Here is a 21,587-nt window from a genome sequence, read left to right as displayed (position 1 = left end):
CAGGATCCACATTTCTATTCTGAAATTCTAAAGGTTTAGGATTATAAAGCCCTAAGGATCTATGTGTATTAGAGTTTAAGTTTCTAAGGGTCTAAGATCCAAGGAAGTCAATGATTAAAATTTCTAAGGTCTATGATTATAAAGTTCTGTGTTCTAAGAGTCTTATTTCTAGAGGCCTCAACTTCAAAGAATCTTGGAGTATGACATTCCAAGGTCCAAAAATCCAATATTTCAGCATCTTGAGATTCTAAAGAAGTACGCTTATAAAATCCCACATTTCTTTTTTTATTTAAAAAAAATTTTTAAGTTTATTTTTATAGAGAGAGGGAGAGCATGAGAAGGGGGGCAGAGAGAGACGGAGACACAGAATCCGAAGCAGACTCCAGGCTCCGAGCTATCAGCACAGAGCCTGACGTGGGGCTTGAACTCACAAACTGTGAGATCTTGACCTGAGCTGAGGTCCGACGCTCAACCAAACTGAGCCACCCAGGCGCCCCAAAAATCCCACATTTCTGAGACTATACATTTTCAAGGTTGTAAGGCAGCACTGCCCCATACAGTATCCACAAGCCACATATGGCTACTTAAATTTAAATTAATTAAAACTGAATACAATGAAAAATTTGGTCCCTCACGAAGCACTGGCCATATTTCAAGCGCTTACAGCCAAAAGTACTAGTGGTTCGTGGTTAGTACATTGGACATCACAGATAAAGAACATTTTCCCATCACTGTGGAAAGTTCCATTGGACAGTGTTGGTCTACAGATTCAAGTGAAAAGGGTCTGTAACTCTCTTCCCATCTTCCAGGCCATCAAGGTTCTCAAGCTCTGAGGTACACAGATACCACCCCAACAACCTCCTCCCTTTCCTCCTTCCCTCCTCCCACCCCAGCCCTCTTCCAGGTACCTGCCAAGGCCTTGATCCTGGAGCACTCAAAGAGGGAGGCGGCTGCTGTGGCGGCTGCTGGCTGCTCCCGTTCCCAGCCCCGATCCGGACTCTCCCAGCGGGCTGCAGGATTGTTGTTGTTAGGGGCCGGCAGGCCCTCCATGTTGTCCACTTCCCCTGGTACCTGTGCCATCGGGGAAGGTGAGGCCTGGGGAGGAGCAGAGGCAGGTTAGGCTAGACACAGGTCCGGAGCTCAGAGGTCCCACTTCTAACAGCTGCTGTCTGTGAGTCCTGTCCACTCCCTCGCCCTCAGTTTCCCTGTCTTTAAAGTGGACCTAATACTACTGACAATAATATTCACTGTGACCACTTCATAGGGGTGTGATAAAGCACCCAGCTCAGCACCTGGAGCAGGGCGCGGGCTGGGCAAATTGTCCCTATATTATTGTTAGAAGGATGACACTTATCAGTAGAACTCTAAAATGCAGTGAAGGGGCTCTTGAGGGGTTCAGTCGGTTAAGTGTTGGACTTCAGCTCAGGTCATGATCTCACAGTTCGTAGGAGCCCCACATCGGGCCCTGTGCTGTCAGCACAGAGCCTGCTTGGGATTCTCTTTCTCTTCCTCTCTCTGCCCCTCCCCTGCTTGCATGCACGCTCTCTCTCTCTCAAAATAAATAAATAAACATTAAAAAAAAAAAAAGACATTGGGGCACCTGGGTGGCTCAGTGGGTTAAGTGTCCGACTCTTGATTTTGGCTCAGGTCATGATCTCACAGTTCATGAGTCCGAGCCCCACATCGAACTGTCAGTGCAGAGCCTGCTTGGGATTCTCTCTCTGTCTCTCTCTCTGTCCCTCAAAAATATATAAATAAACTTTATTATTTTTTTTAACTTTTTTTTTTTAAACATTTATTTATTTTTGAGACAGAGAGAGACAGAGCATGAATGGGGGAGGGTCAGAGAGAGAGGGAGACACAGAATCTGAAACAGGCTCCAGGCTCTGAGCTGTCAGCACAGAGCCCGATGCAGGGCTCGAACTCACAGACCACAAGATCATGACCTGAGCTGAAGTCGGCCGCTTAACCAACTGAGCCACCCAGGTGCCCCTATAAATAAACTTTAAAAAATATAATGTTTATTTATTTTTGTTGAGAGAGAGACAGACAGACAGAGTGTGAGCAGGGGAGGGGCAGAGAGAGAAGGAGACACAGAATCTAAAGCAGGCTCCAGGCTGTGAGCTGTCAGCACAGACCCTGATGTGGGGCTTGAACTCACCAACTAGGAGATCATGACCCGAACCAAAGTCGGATGCTTAACAGATTGAGCCACCCAGGTGCCCCAAACTTTAAAGGATTAAAAAAAAAAGACATTATAGAGGAGGAAACTAAGGTCCAAGGTCGCAAAGCTAGTGGGTAGCCAGAGTTCAAACACAGGTACTACATTTGCATTAAATGGCCCCAATTCTTCATCCTTATAACCACATCCTTTGCCATAGAACTCTGGAGAGTTCCATGTAGGGAGGGAAAAGTGGAAGAGCCTCCCCTCACAACCTTGACTTCCGGTTTGGGCACATGACTAGCTTTGACCAACAGAATTAAGTGGACGGGCTGTTGAATTCTAAGCCTAAAACTCAAAGGACTTTGCATGTTTTTGTTTGTGCTTGATTGTGACTGTGAGAAAAACACTCTCAGGGTAGGCTGGGCCTAAGGCCCCAGTCACTAAAGCCAAGGCCGGCTAAAGCAGCCAATAGTCAGCACCGCTCCCCACCCCACAACCCAACACGTGAATCAGCCCCACTGAGACCAGAAAAACTGTCCAGCTGAGCCCAGCCTAAGTCCCTGACCTCAGACTTGATGGGTAAATAAAGGCGCCATGTTTTCAAACACTGAGTTTGGGGTGGTTTCTTATGCAGCATTATTGTGGCAACAGCTAGCTGACATATTGTCTGATCCAGAGCTATGCTCTAGAACACTTGCCAGATTGCAAATATGAAATTAAAGAGGGTGGGAGGCATTCGGATACCTCTCCTCCTCCCTCTGGGCCCCCAGGCCTGATTCTGAGACTACAAAAGGAAGGAACTGTGAGGAGATCAATGTCCTTCTCAAAGACCCAAACAGCTGACAACACACCAGACTGTAAGAAAGCAGGGTCTGGGTATTGGTCAGTGTAGCAGAGATTGTCCCTTCGAGTGGACACTCCAAAATCCACTGTTATTCTTCTCTCTTTCTACAGAAAGCTATAAGTAGGCACATGGCTACTTACCACCTGTGTGACCTTGGCCAGTCACTTCCTCTTTCTGGGCCTCAGTTTGTTCATCTGTAAAATGGCAATAATAGTGCCCATATTCTAGGGATGTTTGTAGATGAAATGAGTTAATAGTGCAGGAAATATTGTATCTAGTGCATGCAAGCCCTTGATACATGGTCCTTGTTATCATTATTCATCCTCTCTGGTCACATATCTTAGCATATCAAAGTGCCTGCGCTGGAGTCAGAGAGAAAGGAGTTCAAGCCCTGCTTTATTCTTGCTGCATCTTTAACCCATCTTTAACTTGGCCTCCCTACCTCAGTTTCCCTCCCTGTTAAATGGTGATCACAACTGTTTCCTCGGTGGAGAATACTTGGGGATGGGGAGGCACTTAGCACTTGGTGAGCTCTCTGTCAGGCTGGGAAGAGCGCTGGCCATTATGTGATTGAATGGAGAAGGAAGGGAGGCAAAGGAGATGGGGGAGGTGGAAAGAGGTGTCCCAGGGCCCCAGCAAAGGCTCCAGGCTGGGGGTGGGAAAAAAAAAAAATATCGATGCTTTAACCCTTCCGAGGCCGCGCCTCTCTCTCCCTGCAGTCTAGTCACTGTTCAAAAGCAGGGGACCTGGGAAGGACAAGGCCCGGGAGGAAGACTCACGCATGGCGCGGAGGCTGGCCTGGGTTGAGGTGTGGGGGCTCATTCTGCCCTGGACCCTTCCCCTCCTCCAGCCCGGGAGACCCTAGGGGCTCAGGCCATGCCCACGGCGCGCGGGGGAGGGATTCTCGGGCAGGTGGGGACATGCTGCAGGGAGGGGCTATCACCCAAAGCCACTCACCTGGGCCCCGTGGCCGCCGGTGCCGCCGTCCCCGCTGCTCGCGGCGCCCGACCGCCCTCACTGGCGGCGTCCGGTGCCCGGCCCAACCCGGCCCGGCTCCGCTCGGCCCCGCCGGCCCCGCCGCTCGACCGGATCCGCATGCGCCGCCGCCGCCGCCGCGCCTCCCCCGCTCGCGCGGCCGCCGCGCTCGGCGCGCCCCCGGGACCCCCTCCCGCCAGCCGCCTCGGCCGCCTGCGGCGCTGGCCCACGCGCGGTCACACACCGAGCCACGCCACTCGCCGGGCCAGAGGTAGCGTCACACACAGCCACGCACTCTCACGGGGTCACACACTCCCACACTGTCACACACACACGCGCACACACACGGGGTCACATACAGCGTCGCAAACATTTACCCACAGCCACACACTCACACGGTATCACCCCCCCACACCCACGGGGACACACAGAGCCAAACATTCAAACTCACACGCAGTCACACGCTCACATGGGGTCCCACTCTGGCACAGTCCCCGACACCATCACACATAGTGACACGCTCAAATAGTGCCACCACCCACACCATGTCACACACAAGCACGCGTATGCCATGCACTGTCGCACACTCCCATGGGGTCACAAAGAGTATCATCTGCTCACGGGTCACGCACAGCTTCACAATCACACAGTATCACACACTTTTTTACACACTCAAACTTGTTACACCTGTCACACATCTTGCAGGGTCATACACTCATACATCATACAGTCCCAAGAGGTCACAAACAGCATCACAACAGTTAACACCCACAGCCACACACTCAGATAAGGTCACAGTGACACATCCTTACATGTCACATGTGGTGTCATACACTCCCATAAAACACATCTCACACGTGTCCCACACCACATCCCCCAGCTTCATGGATGCATACAGCATCACAGACCGACACAGTGTCATCCACAGTGGCACCACAAGGTCCCAAAAGAACAGCATCAATGTTTGCCACATGTCTCACAGTCTCATACTGCAACATAGTGCTACACAGAGGATGGCGCCTGGTGTCATCCACAATTTTGCTCTCCCTTGGGGCTACTCAGTCACACATAGTCACATGGGCACATATACACACAGTGTCCCACCCTCCCTCATTTTCTCCCCTTGCAGCTTCCGAAAGGTCTTGGGGCACAGCGTGGGTCCCAGGTCAGCCTCAGGCCTTAGGAGAGGGGGCGTGAGCTAGGAGAGGTCGGTGGGCGTGGCCCGAGCTCACCCCGCCCCCGACTAGAGCGCAGAGGCGGGGCACCGGGTCCGCCCACGTTCCTCCCAGTGGTCCAGATGCGGCCACGCCTCCCAGTCTAAGTGGCAGGCGGAGGGGGCGGTGCTGGACGCCAGGTGGAGGCGAGCAGACTGCTGCCGCTCCCACCGCGTTCTTCCTGGCTAGAGGCGTGGCCTGTTTGGCCCCGCCCCTCGGCCTGAGCCTGGGGCCCAGAGGCAGGCTGAGGCGTGGCCTTCGGTGCCAGCCCCGCCCTGTCCCTCCCGCAGGAGAAGGACGAGAGGGAGGCCCAGCAGCCAGCCAGTTCCCGCGCGTCGTGCAACTCCGTGGCCTCACACCCCTACGAGTCCGCAGAATGGAGGTCAAGAAGATTGCCATCTTCGGTGCCACGGGCAGGACCGGGCTCACCACCCTGGCGCAGGCGGTGGAAGCAGGCATGAGCTGGGGTGGGCGGGGGATGTCACGGGGTGTATATGCCCCTCATTAGGAAGGGGCATCCTGGGACCCGGGCAAGGCTGGTTGGGCCATCCGTGCTTTGATTTGTGACCTAGGGGCAAAGCAGGTGGCGACGGGGACAGAAATGGGGGACGCCGTGAGATCCAATTTTATGAGTCTGAGGACTAGGAATTGGCCCTGGGAGGCAGAGGAATTCCAGTGACAGGTTTAAATACAGTGCTCTTATGAAATGCTGTAGTTGTAGTTGTGGCTGTTAGCACACCCAGCGAGGGCTTACTAAGCCAGGCAACGGCTTGCCTCCCAGCCCCTACCGCTCTTCCCCCTGTTAAATCCTCCCAGCGCTCATGTGCGGGGGTACTAGTATCACCTCACTTCACAGATGAGAAAACTAAGGCCCAGAGAGTGACTTGCCCGATATCAGACAGGTGGAAAGTGGTGGTGCTGGGATTTGAACCCGGCCTGTGCTCTTAACTGCCAAAAGTGCACTTGCTCGTGGCCTGGGCACCAAGGCTGGAAGTTTAGAAGGCTGGGTGGCCAGTTGCTGTGAGCACGTTATGGAAAGAGGATAATGGAGACGTAGGTGAAGACTTGGGCGCTGGTCCTGGGAAAGTGGGTAAGAGTTGCAAATTCAGTTGCTCCGAGAAAGGGGATAACGTCCTGCGGCCTCCCCTGCCTCCACCATCCAGACTTCACCAACCCCCAGGGGTGCCTGGGACTTCCAGATATAAGGCCCCACCCTCGCTGGCCTCAGTGACGCTGAAGATATTGACTATCTGGGTGCCCCAAAAGGGTGGAGGATCCCACTCTCTATTGTCTCCTAGCCCAGCCCTTGGAGGGACTTGGCCTGACAGTTCCTCATCAGGCCCACTGCTCTCTCCCTCTCCAGGAAGACTCGGTGAGGATCTTGATTTGTGGGGAGGGGAGAAAGAAATTTGCTGATAACTATTTCTCGGGGAGGAAGTAAGAGGGAGAAGTTGAAAGGTGCTGAGTCACCCTGAGGACCCAGATTCCCATGTTACTACCTTACCCTTTATCCTGAATTCTGCTGAATTCCACTTGTCCACCCTGCTGGTCACAACTGGGACTGCACCCCAGGGAATTGAGAGCTGAGGCCGAGGGGAGGCCCTGCCATCTCAGGGTGGCTCTGACAAGTCTCTTCAGAGCCACATTGAGCCTCTGAGCCTCACTGTCTCCAGCAGGAAAAGAGGAGCCTGACTGAGCTGGCTTTTTATTTACCTCACTGATTCTATAGGCTGGTGCCAGCCTGCCCGCCTTCACATCCCAGCTCTGCCACTCACCACCTACATCGACGAACGCCTTGTCGTCTGTGTACCTAGACAGCTGGAAAGTGGGGATACAACTAGTAGCACTTGGGTGCCTGGCTGGCACAGTCAGTAGAGCGTGCAACTCCTGATCTCAGGGTCATGAGTTCAAACCCCACACTGGATATAGAGATTACTTAAAAAAATTTTTTTTTTAAATTTTTTAAATGTTTATTTTTGAAAGAGAGAGAGAGCAGGGGAGGGACAGAGAGAGAGGGAGACACAGAATCTGAAGCAGGCTCCAGGCTCTGAGCTGTCAGCACAGAGCCTGACTCGGGGCTCGAACCCACGAACCCCAGCCAAAGTCGGATTCTTAAACGACTGAGCCATCCAGGCGCCCCCCCGCCCCCAACCAAAAAATTTTCTTAGAAGAAAACTAGTATTGCTTGCTCTGGGGTGCTTGCAATGATTAAATGAGATAATATGTGGAAAATGCTAAGAACCATGACCAATACATAGTTGGTAATTCAATAAGCCCTCTTTTGGCTGAGTGAACTCATAGCTGTGTGAACTTGGCTCAGTTAACCTAAAATGGTCTCAATTCCCCCATCTTCAAAAGGGGCATATAATGATATCTTTTAGGATTGCTGCAATCTGGTGCTTTTCAAACTGTGGGTCATAGTTCTGAAATACATTTAATTGGTTATAAAGGTGTCAGTATATCATAGGTTAAATATTGGTTTTATGAAACTTCTTTCAATTATATATGCATGGAGTTGTATATGCTGGGATAGGCATGGAAATCTGTTTTGGACTGAGGGTTGAGATCAAAAATTTTAAAAGGGGCATGATCTCTGCAACTTACTCTCAAATAGTTAGGAAAAAACTTTATGCGTATGTTGTATGTGTGTGCGTGTGTGTGTGTGTTTATATACACACATATATAATTACATATGTTATATATTATACATATATAGATACATAGATAATATATAAGATAAAGCAAAAGCAAACATGAGAAATGACGTCTTCCAACTTTCATATACAATAGAATTTCTTTTTTAAAAAATTTAAGAGAAAAAGATAAAGTTAGGGATTTGTAAAAAAAAAAAAAAAGTGTGGAAGTACCTTACCAATGCTCTTGTTTTTTCTTTTTTTTTCAACGTTTATTTATTTTTGGGACAGAGAGAGACAGAGCATGAAGGGGGGAGGGGCAGAGAGAGAGGGAGACACAGAATCGGAAACAGGCTCCAGGCTCCGAGCCATCAGCCCAGAGCCTGACTCGGGGCTTGAACTCTCGGACCGCGAGATCGTGACCTGGCTGAAGTCGGACGCTTAACCGACTGTGCCACCCAGGCGCCCCATGCTCTTGTTTTTTCTAAAGGGTAAAATATGTGAATTCTTTTTTTTTAATGTTCATTTGTTTTTGAGAGAGAGCAAGCATGAGCAGAGGAAGGGCAGAGAGAGGGAGAACAGGGGATCCAAAGCAGGCTCTACACTGACAGCAGAGAACCCCATGAGGGCCTCAAAACCATGAACAGTGAGATCACGACCAGAGCCAAAGTCAGACGCCCAACCGACTGAGCCACCCAGGCGCCCCCCAAATCTGTGAATTCTAAAACAATGCTGTTTGATATGGTAGCCACTAGTTACATGTGGCTATTGAAATTTACATTTAAATATGGGTTGTTTAAAAAAATTTTTTTGGAAAAAGGGGCGCCTGGGTGGCTCAGTCAGTTAAGCAGCTGACTCTTGATTTTTGGCTCAGGTCATGATCTCACAGTTTGTGAGATTGAGCCCCGCATCAAGCTCTGTGCTGACAGAGCAGAGCCTGCTTGAGATTCTCTGTCTCCCCCTCTCTCTCTCTGCCCCTCCCCCGCTCATTCATGTTCTCTCTCTCTCAAAATAAATAAACATTTTTTTTTAATTTTTTGGAAAAAAAATACCATTCATCTATGGAAAGAGCTTAGCACAGCACTTGGCATATAAGAGGTTCTCAATAAATGTCATTAATCAGCAATAATATAACACTAATGGGCACCCTTGTACTGAGCATGTGTCAGAGCTCTCACTCTCCATGAGAACATTTTTCTCCCTCAGAATGCTCACAATTTACTAGGGTCCGTTGTAACCATTGGTAGTTAACCGATGCCCACACTGGCACCCTGAAAGTTTCCACTGCTCCCTGATGTGTGCGAGGACAGCCATTCCCTTCTGAAAGGTGGTCACGCAGGATGGGGACACTGGGAATTCTCATTTTCACTTTAGAGAGGAGACTGGGGTCCAACCAGGGAACGTGTTCCCTGTGGTTCCTCAGCCACTTACTGGTAGAGCTGGAGTTTGAACCCAGGTCCATGGGGCAGTAAAGCCTGTGCTTTTGTGTTTATATTGTGTGTATATCCACCCCTGTGCTTTTGTGTTTATAAAACATCAGGGAGATGGTGACGAATATGACAACGTCCCTGGAACTGCAGGACCATTATTTACTCTAGGGCAGCATAAGTAAGACAGTGACAGAGGAAACACAAGCAGCTGGGGGCTTGGGGAAAGGATCAAGGGTGCTTCTGGCTGAGGGAACAGCATGTGCAAAGGCCAGGAGGCAGGAAACCATGATGCATTTGAAGAACTTAAAAAAGTACAGTGAGTTAAGAGGGTAGTGGCTTCAGCACAGGCTGGAGAGGGGAGGCCAGACCCCGAGGGACTGGAAGGCTGTCATGAGGAGCATAGACTTTATGTCCAGGCACTGAGGGGATCATGGGAGGGATATGAGCTGGAGGGCACTCCAGTACAACTGTGGAAAGCTCTGTCTGACTGCCATGTGGAGTATGGATGGGAGGGGGTGAGACAGGGGCCGGGAGCCCAAGGAGGACTAAACCAGGACAGGAAATAACCTTGTGAGATGATTAAAAAGTATAGTAACAGCCAGCCCCACATACCGCCCCTTTCTGTGCCAGGCACCCCCCTCAACTTTTCATTTGTTTGTTTCAGTTCTATGCTTTTTAAAACACCTTTATTAAGATTTAATTCACATGCCATATAATTCACCCACTCAAAGTACACAACTTAGTGCTTTCGGCCTATTCACAGAACGTGCAAACACCATCGCAATTAATTTGGAACATTTTCATCACCCCAAAAAGAAATCCCTAGGAGTCACCCCCTCTGTTTTCCTTCTTAACCCCTCCCCCAGCTGTCTACAACCGCTCATCTCCTTTCTTTTTGTACCTATTTGCCTGTTCCAGACATTTCATGTAAATGGAATCATACATCACATTGTTCTTTGTCACTGGCTTCCACCGGCTTCTTTCACTTAGCAAAAAACATTGTTTCAAGGGGTGTCCGTGTTGGAGCACGTATCAGTCTGTCATTTTCTCTTTTTATTGCCCAGTACTATTATGTACATTGGATGGGTAGACCGGGTTTCATTTTCATTTTATCCATGCAGTCCATGGAGGACGTCTGGGTTGTTTCCATTTGGGGCTATTATGAATAATGCCTCGATGGAATCATGTGCAAGTTTTTGTATGAACATGTGTCTTCATTTCCCTTGGACATATACCTAGGAGTGGAAAGGCTGAGTCATGTGCTAACTTCATGTTTATCCTTTTGAGGAACTAACTACCAGAATGTTTTCCAAAGCAGCTAGCTGCATCATCCAGCACACCCATCAGTAGCATATGAGACTTTCAGCTTCTCCACATGTGTACCAGCATTTAATGTCTTTTTTATCATAGCCATTCTAGTGGGTGTGACGTTGTATCTCTTTGTGGTTTTGATTTGCATTTCCCCCGATGACTGATGATGCTGAGGATCTTTTCATGTATTTATGGGCCACGTGTGTATCTTCCTTGGAGAAGTCTCTGTTCATATGTTTTGCCCAATTTTTAATTGGGTTTTATCTTTTTATTATCGAGTGGTAGGAGTCCTTTATGTATTCTAAATACAAGCCCTTTATCAGATGTATGATTTGCAAAAGTTTCCTCCCCTTCTATTGATTCTCTTTTCATTTTCTTTTTTTTTTTTTTAATGTTTATTTTTGAGAGAGAGAGAGAGAGAGGGAGACACAGAACCTGAAGCAGCTTCCAGGCTTTTGCTGCTTGTGTTTTCGATATCATGGCTAAGAAACTGTTGCCTAATCCAAAGTCACAAAGATGTATACCTGTTTTTTCCTAAGATTGTTTATTTATTTATTTTTAATTTTTTAATGTTTATTTATTTTTTTTTTAATTTTTTTTTCAATGTTTATTTATTTTTGGGACAGAGAGAGACAGAGCATGAACGGGGGAGGGGCAGAGAGAGAGGGAGACACAGAATCGGAAACAGGCTCCAGGCTCCGAGCCATCAGCCCGGAGCCTGATGCGGGTCTCGAACTCACGGACCGCGAGATCGTGACCTGGCTGAAGTCGGACGCTTAACCGACTGCGCCACCCAGGCGCCCCTATGTTTATTTATTATTGAGAGACAGAGAGAGACAGAGCATGAGCATGGGAGGGGCAGAGAGAGGGGGAGACACAGAATCTGAAGCAGGCTCCAGGCTCCGAGCTGTCAGCACAGAGCCCGACGTGGGGTTCTAACTCACAAATCATGAGACCATGACCTGAGCCGAAGTCGGACGCCCAACCGACTGAGCCACCCACGTGCCCCTCTAAGATTTTTTAAATAGTTTCAGCTCTAACATTTAGGTCTTTGATCATTTTGAGTTAGTTTTCATATACAGTGTGAGGTAGGGATCCGACTTCATTATTTCACATGTGGATGTCCAGTTATCCCAGTACCGTTTGTTGAAAAGACTATTCTTTCCCCACAGAATTGTCTGGGCATCATTGTCAAAAATCAACTGACTACATTAAACCTTTAGATGTATTATTTAAACCCACATTAACCCTGTGAGGTAGAGACTATTATCAGTGTCGCCTTATAGATGAAGGCCCTAAGGCCAAGAGAGATTATGTGACTGGCCCATTATCACACAGCTAGCTGATGGTGTGGCTGCAATTCAAACCCAGGGTTACTTTGAGCATTAAATGGGTAAAACATATGTCAAACACATATAGTGAGTATTGCATAAATTTTATTTATTATTTTCTTAAAACAATTTTTTAAAATATTTATTTATTTCTGAGAGAGAGACAGAACACGAGCGGGGCAGGGACAGAGAGAGAGGGAGACACCGAATCCGAAGCAGGCTCCAGGCTCTGTGATGTCAGCACAGAGCCTGACTCGGGGCTCGAACTCACCAGCCGTGAGATCATGACCTGAGCTGAAGTCGGACGCCTAACGGACTGAGCCACCACCCAGGCGCACTGTTTATCATTATTTTCATCATCATTGCCCCAGAGTGTTCAAATCTCCCATCACTTGTTTTTGAAATACATGATAGCTGTCAAGAGAAATGGAACAATTTTGCTTGTTGTTTTTCCTTTTCTTTTATCATTTTCTGGATAATGAACTAACCCTCTGGTAGCTGTTGGTGATGACTAATGAGGTTTCTTTGTTAGTACCATTCTGAACTCACAGATTTTTAAATACTTGATGTGTTTAAATTTTTTGTCAATTTTTTTTTATTTACCAACTTAACCATTTTTTAAATTTTATTTATTTATTTTTGAGAGAGAAAGAGAGAGAGAGCATGAGTGAGCAAGGGGCAGAGAATCCCATGAAGGCTCCCCACTGTCAGCGCGGAGCCCAAGCGGGGCACAAACTCACCTGATGCAGGCCTCAAGCTCACCAACTGTGAGATCATGAACTGAGCAGAAGCTGGATGCTTAACTGACTGAGCCACCCAGGCATCCCTCTTTGTCAGTATTCTTTTGGACAAATCATATTGTCCCTGATTTTTCCAACGAGAACGCCTTCAAGTGGCTTCTGTGTCCTTTCAGGGGCGGCTCGGTGGCTCAGTTGATTAAGCGTCCGACTTCAGCTCAGTTCATGATCTTATGGTTCGTGAGTTCGAGCCCCATGTCAGGCTCTGTGCTCATAGCTCAGAGCTTGGAGCCTACTTTGGATTCTTTGTCTCCCTTTCTCTCTGCCCTTCCCCTGCTCACACTCTGTCTCTCTCTCTCCCTCAAAATAAATAAACTTAAAAATAAATTTATAAAAGTGACTTCTGTGTCCTTTCAATATAGCCTCATCATTCTTTAAGCATTGCCTTACCAGCACTACAAGACATTCCAGCCTCATCTTGCCCTTTCTCTAAGGAGCTCTGGTTCCTTTATCACAAGAATGATGTTTAGAAGCTGTCTTAGTCAGCTCTGGTTGCTATGACAAAATTCCATAGACTGGTGGTGTACAATAGGTATTTATTTCTCATAGTTCCGGTGGCTCCAAAGTCCAAGATAAGGTATTAATAGACTTGGCTTCCGGTGAGGGCCCTCTTCCTGGGTTGCAGACAGCTGCCTTCTTGCTGGATCCTCACATAGTGGCCAGAGAGCTCTGGTCTCTCTTCCTCTTATAAAGACACAAATCCCATCATGGGGTCTCCACCCTCATGAGCTCATCAAAACCTAATTACCTCCCAAAGGCTCCATCTCCAAATACCATCACATTGGAGGCTAGAGCTTTGGCATATAAATTTAGGGGGGTAGGGCACAAACATTTAGTCCATAACAGAGACCACAATTAATAATTTTTTAAATAACATCATGTCCATACACCCAAACATTAACAACCTTTGCCATTGTTTAGAACAAAGGAAGAAATATGTTGGCTGTGAACTTATTTTATTTATTAAAAAAAAATTTTTTTAATGTTTATTGATTTTTTGAGAGAGAGAGAGAGAGAGAAAGAGAGAGACAGAGACAGAGACAGAGTGTGAGCGGGGGAGGTACAGAGAGAGAGGGAGACACAGAATCCGAAACAGGCTCCAGGTTCTGAGCTGTCAGCACAGAGCCCGACGCGGGGCTCGAACTCACGAACCGTGACATCATGACCTGAGCCGAAGTCGGACACTTAACTGATTGAACCACCCAGACCCCTATTTTATTAAAAAAAAAAAAAAAAATTAATGCTTATTTTTGAGAGAGAGACAGAGTGTGAGCAGCGGAGGGGCAGAGAGAGAGGAAGACACAAAATCTGCAGCAGGCTCCAGGCTCGCATTGTCAGCACAGAGCCTGACTCGGGGCTTGAATCCACAAACTGTGAGATCACGACCTGAGCTGAAGTTGGACGCTTAACCGACTGAGCCACTGTTGGTTGTGAACTTTAAAATAGGTGTGTATGTGTGGAGACACAGTTACTCAAAATTCTTTGGGACTGGACATACCAAGACGATGTTCAAAATCTTGAATGACCACTTAGGGCCCTGCCCTTCAGAAGTCAGCCTGGGGACCAATCCCAGCATTGGGCAACCTTTGGGGAACTCATGTTTTCCTCTGTACCTCATTTTCCTCCATGGATGGGGGGCATAGACCGGTGTGATGCCAGGCTTTAACCCTTTAGTTGCTGGAGGGTGGAGAAGTCTGGGCAGTTCTGGGGGAGGCCCTTGGAGGCATCAGGGCAGGTTATTTATAAACGGGCATGAAGGTATTGTCCTATTTTAACAACCAGCTAAATGTCAACTGTGAGTATGTCAGCAAAAATATTTGAAGACTGGGGTGCCTGTGTGGCTCAGCGGGTTGAGCGTCTGACTTTAGCTCAGGTCATGATATCACGGTTCTGAACGTGAGTTCAAACCCTGCATCGGGCTCTCTGCTGTCAGCACTGAGCACTGCTTTGGATCCTCTGTCCTCTCTCTCTCTGCCCCTCCCCAACTTTCTCTCTCTCTCTCTCTCTCTCTCTCAAAAATAAATAAACCTTTGGGGTGCCTAGGTGGCTCAGTCAGTTAAGTGCTGATTTTGGCCCAGGTCATGGCCTCATGGTTCATGGGTTCAAGCCCCATGTCGGGCTCTGTGCTGACAGCTCAAAGCCTGGAGCCTCCTTTGGATTCTGTGTCTCCCTCTCTCTCTACCCCTCCCCCACTCACGCTCTGTCTTTCTCTCTCTCTCAAAAAATGAATAAACATTAAAAATTTTTTAATTAAAAATAAATATAAATAAGTAAATCTTTAAAAAATGTGTGAAGACCACTTCCCCATAACAAGGGACCTAGGGGATGGATTTGGGGGTTCGTGGCACCCTCCGGGACCCAGCCCGTGGAGCCTGGGAGTGGCAGCCCACAAGCCTACTGACCTGCTTCTCTGCCCTTCTTTGCCCACAGGTTATGAGGTGACAGTGCTGGTGCGGGATGCCTCCAGGCTGCCCCCAGAGGGGCCCCAGCCAGCCCACGTGGTAGTGGGTGACGTTCTGCATGCGGCCGATGTAGACAAGACCGTGGCTGGGCAGGATGCCATCATCGTGCTGCTGGGCACCCGCAATGATCTCAGTACTGAGCCCCCTCTCTGCCCACGGCCCACCCCTGCACCTCGGCCCCCAGCGCCACCCCCGCCCCCGGCCCCACCCCTGCCACCCCCACCACCACCGCCACCTGCTAGTGACAGCCACTCTCTGTCCTCTCTAAGGTCCTACTACAGTTATGTCCGAGGGCGCCCGGAACATTGTGGTGGCCATGAAGGCCCATGGTGTGAACAAGGTCGTGGCCTGCACCTCGGGTGGGTGGTGGGATCATAGGGATGGGGCTGAAGGGTGGGGGGGTAGGTACTAGACAGGCAGCCAAGGAGCTTTGGAGCCATCCAAATGCAAGGAGCCAATGCAAGTTGCCATTGGAGCCATCCCAAGTTACTGTGCATTTATTGAGCACCAACTGTGTGCACGAACCTTGCCGGGTGATGCTGGGGACACAGTGGTGACCAATATAGCCCTGGGCGCTGTACTCATGGGTCTCACAGATGGGAGGGAAGTGGTAAAGAGACCCATCATCACACACAGTGGGACAGGCCAGAGTAGCCAGGGCCGAGATGAAGGGGCACAGGCAGAGGGTCAGGGCGAGAACAGGAGAGTCCTAAAGGACTACGGAAGCCCAGAGGAGGCACCTGACCCAGCCAGCCCGAGAGAGGGGCAGGGAGAGCCTCCTATAGGAAATGACAGAGCCGTGATCCACACACCAGGTCTCTACCTTCACAGAGCTCCCAATTTATGAGGAGAAGGACGTGAAACAAATGGTTGCCTTGCATAATCCAAAAGACAGGGTACAGGGTGCATAACGGGAGCAGTGAATGCTAACAGCATTCACTGAGCACCTCCTGTGTGCTAAGCACCGTATGAGTACCTTAGGGATGAGTGCCACTTGGTCATCACAAAATTCTGAGTATTTATACTCCTAGCGGCACATAGTAGGTGCTCAGTTAATAGTAGCTGTTTTTATGCCTCCCTTGTATGGAAGGGAGTGGAGGCACGGGGAGGCCCACTGGCTGCCCTGCATTCACACAGCTTGGGGCTGGCAGACCAGGCTGTGAAACCAGGCTGTCTGTCTCCACGGTCTCCGCGCCTTGCCTCTGTGCTTCATCCTCCCCAGGAAGGAAGCGACCTGAGGGAGGGCAGAGGGATCCACAGTTGCGAAGGCTCAGAGGCAGGAGCGTGGCGCGGGCAGAGTGAGTGAAAGGGAGAGTGTTGGGTGCTCAGGTCAGGGGGCTAACGGAGCCAGGTCTGGTGGGGCCTTGTGGGCTCTGACGGGGACTCTGCTTTTACCGCGAATGTGGCTGAGCCACAGATGAACTCTGACCCTCTGGGGGTGCACAGGCCCTGTCTGGCTGCTTGCAGGGGGCAGGGTGTGGGGGCAGGGGTAGGCAGACCAGGGAGGAGGCTGCTGTCATGACCCAGACAGGAGGTAAGTGGACAGGAAGAGGTAGGGAGAGAGGAGGTCAACCCTTACGTGGCTGTGAGAAAGACGGAAAGCCGGGACAACTGGAAGGCAGTGGGGAGCCCCTGCAGGGTTTTGTCCTGGCATATGACCAGCGGGCTGTGGGCCTGGCCAGGCTGTCCTCAAGCCCTGGCTTACCCTGCTTTGTGTCTCCCCAGCCTTCCTGCTATGGGACCCGACCAAGGTGCCCCCGCGACTGCAGGATGTGACCGATGACCACATCCGGATGCACAAGGTGCTGCAGGAGTCAGGCCTGAAGTACGTGGCCGTGATGCCGCCACACATAGGTGAGTGGGGCTGGGACCTGGGGGCAGGGTTGCCACCAGCCTCTCCCCTCCCATCAGATGGTGAGATCTGCCAGGCCTTCCCTGGCCAGTGTAAAATTGCAAACCCTCCCCCTGCACTTTCTATCCTCTTTCCTGCTTGATTTTATCTCCTTTCTGATACCCTTTTCCATTACCTCTGTTTGACCAACCATCCCAAATTTAGAAATGTAGAACAACCCTTATTTAGTATTTTTTTTTAAAGTTTATTTATTTTTGAGAGAGAGCACAAGCAGGGGAGGGGCAGACAGAGAGGGAGACACAGAATCCGAGGCAGGCTCCAGGCTCTGAGCTGTCAGCACAGAGCCCGACGCGGGGCTCGAACTCACGAGCTGTGAGATCAAAACCTGAGCTGAAGTCGGAAGTTTAACCTACTGAGCCACCCAAGTGCCCCAGCCCTTCTTTAGTATTATTATTAGAAGGGAGTTACTGGGGCTAGCCCATATTCAAGGGAGGGGGATTCACCTTTTACCACACATATCGTTCCTTTCTTTATCTTAAAAAAAATTTTTTTTAATGTTTCTTTATTTTAGAGGGGGGAGAGGGGCAGAGAGAGAGAAAGAATCTGAAGGCGGCTCTGCGCTGACAGAGAGCCAGATGTGGGGCTCGAACCCACCAACCATGATGACCTGAGCTGAAGTTGAACGCTTAACCAACTAAACCGTCCAGGCAACCCCCTCTCTCTCTTTCTTTTTTAATGTTTATTTATCTTTGAGAGAGAGAGCACGCACGCATGAGCAGGGGAGGGGAGAAAGGGGAACAGAGAATCTGAAGCATGCTCTGCCCTTGACAGCAGAGAACCCAATGCGAACCATGAGATCATGACCTGAGCTGAAGTCAGATGCTTAACCGACTAGGCCACCCAGGCACCCCTCCTTTCTTTATCTTATTTAGAGTGTGTCTCTGTCTGTAGAATGCCAACTCTTTGGAGGCACAGATTTTGTCTTGTTTTGATCACAGCTGTGTTCCTAGTGCCCAGAACAGGGCTTGGCATAAGGTAGATGTTCAGTAAATATCTGTCTGGTGAACCACATTTCAGGGTGCCGTTGTGGAAAGAATCAGTAAACCACACCTACACCCTCTTTTCTTCTCCCAGGGCTGGAATCCACCTTGGGAGAGACACAGAGCCAGACACAGGGAGGAAGGAAGGAATGAATGAATGAATTCATTCATTCATTCATTCATTCATTCATTCAACAAATGTCTTTTGCATATGGAGTATGTACCCTTCCAGGCACTGGTGACACAGTCTGCTCTCACGAGGTTTGCATTTCTAGCAGGGGAGACAGGAAACTCGATATTACTGTTAGGTATGCTGTGGGGACTGAAGAAAGGATAAAGCACAGAGAAGGGAGACATGAGGAGGTGTTTATGGAGCACTGACTCTCTAAAGAGATGGCTTTGTGCAGCGAGGGAGAGGCCGGTGAGCGTCCAGGGCAAAGGAGGATTGGGGTGAGGGATCGGGAACACCAAGGCCCAAAGGCTGGGCACTTGTATCTGCCTCACATTTGCCTGTTTCGCTGCAAGAGCAGCTCTGCTTTGCCCTCTGGCTCCTGGGATCCCTGACAAGAGAAGGTCTGTGCGCCTTCTAGAGGTTCAAATAAGGCTCAGTGCTTAGGCTCCGTTCAGGGCCCTGTGGGGACCAGAATCCTAAGCTTTGAATCGGCGGCGGGGGCTGCATGATGGAGAAACTGGGTGAAAATCCCAGCCCCAGCACTGTGTGGACTTCAGGCCCGGGGCTTCTGTGCCTCAGTTTTCTCCTCTCTGAACAGGGCTCATAATTTTACTTCCTGACCTCTGGGGTTTGAAGTGAAACCCAGAGACATCATGCCTAAACGTTATTTAACACAGAATACCTTTTTTGAGGTAGGTTTTGTTTTTGTTTTTGTTTTTGTAGTATGTGTGTAAAAACTTCGAAACCTCCAGAAAAGTTGAAGACATTAAGATTTATGAAGACCCCTAAACCCTTCATCTAGATTCAATTACCATTCTGTCGCTTGCTTTACCTTTTGTGCACGCACCTACTGTGTATATGTGAATACATGTGTAGTATGTATTTTTTATAGTATTTGTGCATATATATAAAATACATATATATTTAAAAAAATTTTTTTGGCGAAAATGAACCACTTGAGAATAAGTTGCAAACATCATCACATTTCACTCCTAGAACTTTGATAGGCATCCCCCCAAAAGAGGTATCTTTGGGAATGATCCACAATACCATTGTTGCATGAAGGGAATGGACATGAACTCTACCATATCATTTAGGGTCCATTCCATATTTAAAATTTTCCAATTGTTAAAAAATATTGGGGAGCCTGGCTGGCTCAGTCAGAAGAGCTGTGACCCTTGATCTTGGGGTCGTGGGTTTGAGCCCCATGTTGGGCGTAGAGGTTACTTGAAAATAAAATTTTTAGGGGTGCCTGAGTGACTCAGTTGGTTAAGCATCTGATGCTTGGTTGGTTCCCCATGGTCTCATGATTCATGGGATTGAGCCCCATGTCAGGCCCTGGGCTGACAGCAAAGAGCCTGGTTGGGATTCCCCTCTCCCTCTCCCTCTGTCTCTGTCTCTCTCTCTCTCTCTCTATATATATATGGTTCATGAGTTCGAGCCCCACATCAAGCTGTGTGCTATCAGCACAGAGCCCGCTTCGGATCCTGTCTCCCTCTGTCTCTGCTCCTCCCCCACTTGCTCTCTCTCTCTCTCTCTCAAAAATAAATACGCATTAAAAAAATTAAAAATATGTCTCATAAAATTGACTCAGCCAGGTCTCTTTCTAAATATCCCATCTTCTGGATTTCTCTGCTTGTTTTCTCCCAGACTCAGATGAAACATTGTTGTCAGGAATGCCACTTGGGTGAGGGTGTGTGTTTCTTACTGCACATGATTCCAGGCTGTCCCTGCACTGGTAGCTGCATTCAACCCCTAAGTGAAGTTGGTCACTGTCATAATGCAGCCAACAGATGCCCTCCTAACAGCCAAGTTATGCCTCCAAACGGAAGGACCCAGAGCAAATCTAGCTCTTGCTGCTCGGAAGTCACCCTTTGCAACCCTGGGAAGTAACTTCAAAGTAATCTCACAGATTCAGTTTGCCCATCTGTAAAATAAAAGTTAATAATAGCCCCTAGGCTATTCTCTGCTTTTTCTCCATGTAACACATTGTCTATTTTACTTTCTTATCTGTTGCCTTTTCCTAGGGAATGATTGCATGCAAAGGGCAAGGGTTCTTGTCCGGTTTTTGCCTTGCTAGGTGCCCAGCACCTGACATATAGGAGGCCATCGATAAGGATTTATTGAATGAATGAAGTTAGGGGTATAGATTAGCGTCCTGCTCGTGGGAAGGGTTTCATACGTGGTTGACTCCTATACCCTCTGGGCTGGGCACACTGTAAGGCCCCTGGAATGATGACGTGTTGTAGGAAGGGGAAGGGGCATCTGCTTCACCCATTCCTGTGTCTTTACCTTGCAGGAGACCAGCCACTGACTGGGGCCTACTCAGTGACCCTGGATGGACGAGGCCCCTCAAGGGTCATCTCCAAACACGACCTGGGCCACTTCATGCTGAGCTGTCTCACCACTGATAAATACGACGGACACAGTACCTACCCCTCCCACCAGTACGACTAGGGATCTGACCGCATCCAGGAGGACAGCGTTCTGAGAAATGGAGAACAGAGGAAAGGAGCAATAAATCTTGAGCCCAGAGCTTCACGTTATTCTAGAAGACCCGACTCTGACTCTTCCTCTGTCTGGCTTTGTCTGGCTGATTCGGTGTCTCTATCTGCCTCTGTGTAAGATTTTCCTTCATTTCTTCATCTGGCCCTGTGCTGGAGACCAGGTGAGGACTATGAGGACCCAGGCGGTGACCCTCCCTTCACAGATCTCACAGTCCAGTGAGGAAGACACCCTTGCCCGTGACAGTGACCACCCAGAGTGGCCAGGGCTCTGAAGGAGGAAGTCCAGAGGGCTTAGGAAACTACCTAAGCCAGCTCCAGGAGCAAACAAGTTAATAATACTTGGCTCGGAGGGGAGGAGTGGTCAGCCCCAAGAGGCTGTTATATGGAAGCTAAATTGTGCAGAATCATTGTAAAAAGCTTGAGCTTCATTCTAAGGTTCTGTGCTAGGAGGGGAGCAGGAGAGAGGTGGAAAGGGGCACAGTCAAGTTTATGTTTTATAAAGCTGCCCTTGACTGCTGTGTGAATGTGGATCGGAGGCGTGCAAGAGTGGAGGCTAGAGCCCCAGGGCACCAAGACAGAGGCCTTGACAGGGGCAAGAGAGTGGAGGTGAGTGGAGTTGGACAGTCCATGATGGAGGGGAGAGAGGCATCCAGGCTTCATGGGACTGGAACCTAGAGATGGAGTTACAGTGAGGCCACTCTGAGATGGGGCCTCTGGAAGAGGGGCAGGATTGGGGGAGGGGGGGAGAATGACCCCTTCCTAATCATGTCCCTCTTTGGAATCTACTGTCCCCTGCCCATGTTGCCCAGAGACACCTTTTGCAGGTTTGAGTGAGCCACTCCTCTGTCCCCACTT

The 21,587-nt window shown here is 49.2% G+C and overlaps 2 protein-coding genes across 3 annotated transcripts in view; one reads left to right on the top strand and one right to left on the bottom strand.

The window, feature by feature from the left end:
• Positions 1 to 4,087, bottom strand: part of SPTBN4 (spectrin beta, non-erythrocytic 4) — a 77,124-nt gene extending 73,037 nt beyond the window's left edge. The window contains exons 1-2 of the mRNA XM_047835521.1: positions 3,966 to 4,087; positions 909 to 1,095 (exon numbers count right to left, since the gene is read on the bottom strand). Coding sequence (XP_047691477.1) covers positions 909 to 1,080 — 172 coding nt within the window. The 5' untranslated portion in view covers positions 1,081 to 1,095; positions 3,966 to 4,087. The remainder of the gene's footprint in view (positions 1 to 908; positions 1,096 to 3,965) is intronic.
• BLVRB (biliverdin reductase B) lies at positions 61 to 20,779 on the top strand. Of its 2 annotated transcripts, XM_047835547.1 has the most exons (6): positions 61 to 73; positions 5,494 to 5,652; positions 15,130 to 15,294; positions 15,431 to 15,520; positions 16,887 to 17,015; positions 20,525 to 20,779. In XM_047835547.1, exons 2-6 carry the CDS (start codon positions 5,574 to 5,576, stop codon positions 20,680 to 20,682), a joined length of 621 nt encoding a protein of 206 aa, XP_047691503.1. In that variant the 5' UTR covers positions 61 to 73; positions 5,494 to 5,573; the 3' UTR covers positions 20,683 to 20,779. The 2 variants fall into 2 exon arrangements, with proteins under 2 accessions (XP_047691503.1, XP_047691504.1); XM_047835548.1 differs by lacking the exon at positions 15,431 to 15,520.
• The last annotated feature ends 808 nt before the right edge of the window (positions 20,780 to 21,587 follow it).

Source organism: Prionailurus viverrinus, chromosome E2 (assembly GCF_022837055.1).
Source record: "Prionailurus viverrinus isolate Anna chromosome E2, UM_Priviv_1.0, whole genome shotgun sequence".
NCBI lineage: Eukaryota > Metazoa > Chordata > Mammalia > Carnivora > Felidae > Prionailurus > Prionailurus viverrinus.
The sequence above is the reverse complement of the archived record's forward strand: the minus strand, read 5'-3'. Positions and strand labels throughout refer to the sequence as shown.

Excerpts from the sequence above, each read along its gene's own strand:
- BLVRB (XM_047835547.1), top strand. The coding sequence starts at position 5,574 with ATGGAGGTCAAGAAGATTGCCATCTTCGGTGCCACGGGCAGGACCGGG. Across the intron at positions 15,521-16,886 it reads GGTCGTGGCCTGCACCTCGG|CCTTCCTGCTATGGGACCCG; the intron begins GTGGGTGGTGGG and ends GTGTCTCCCCAG. Across the intron at positions 17,016-20,524 it reads CGTGATGCCGCCACACATAG|GAGACCAGCCACTGACTGGG; the intron begins GTGAGTGGGGCT and ends TTTACCTTGCAG.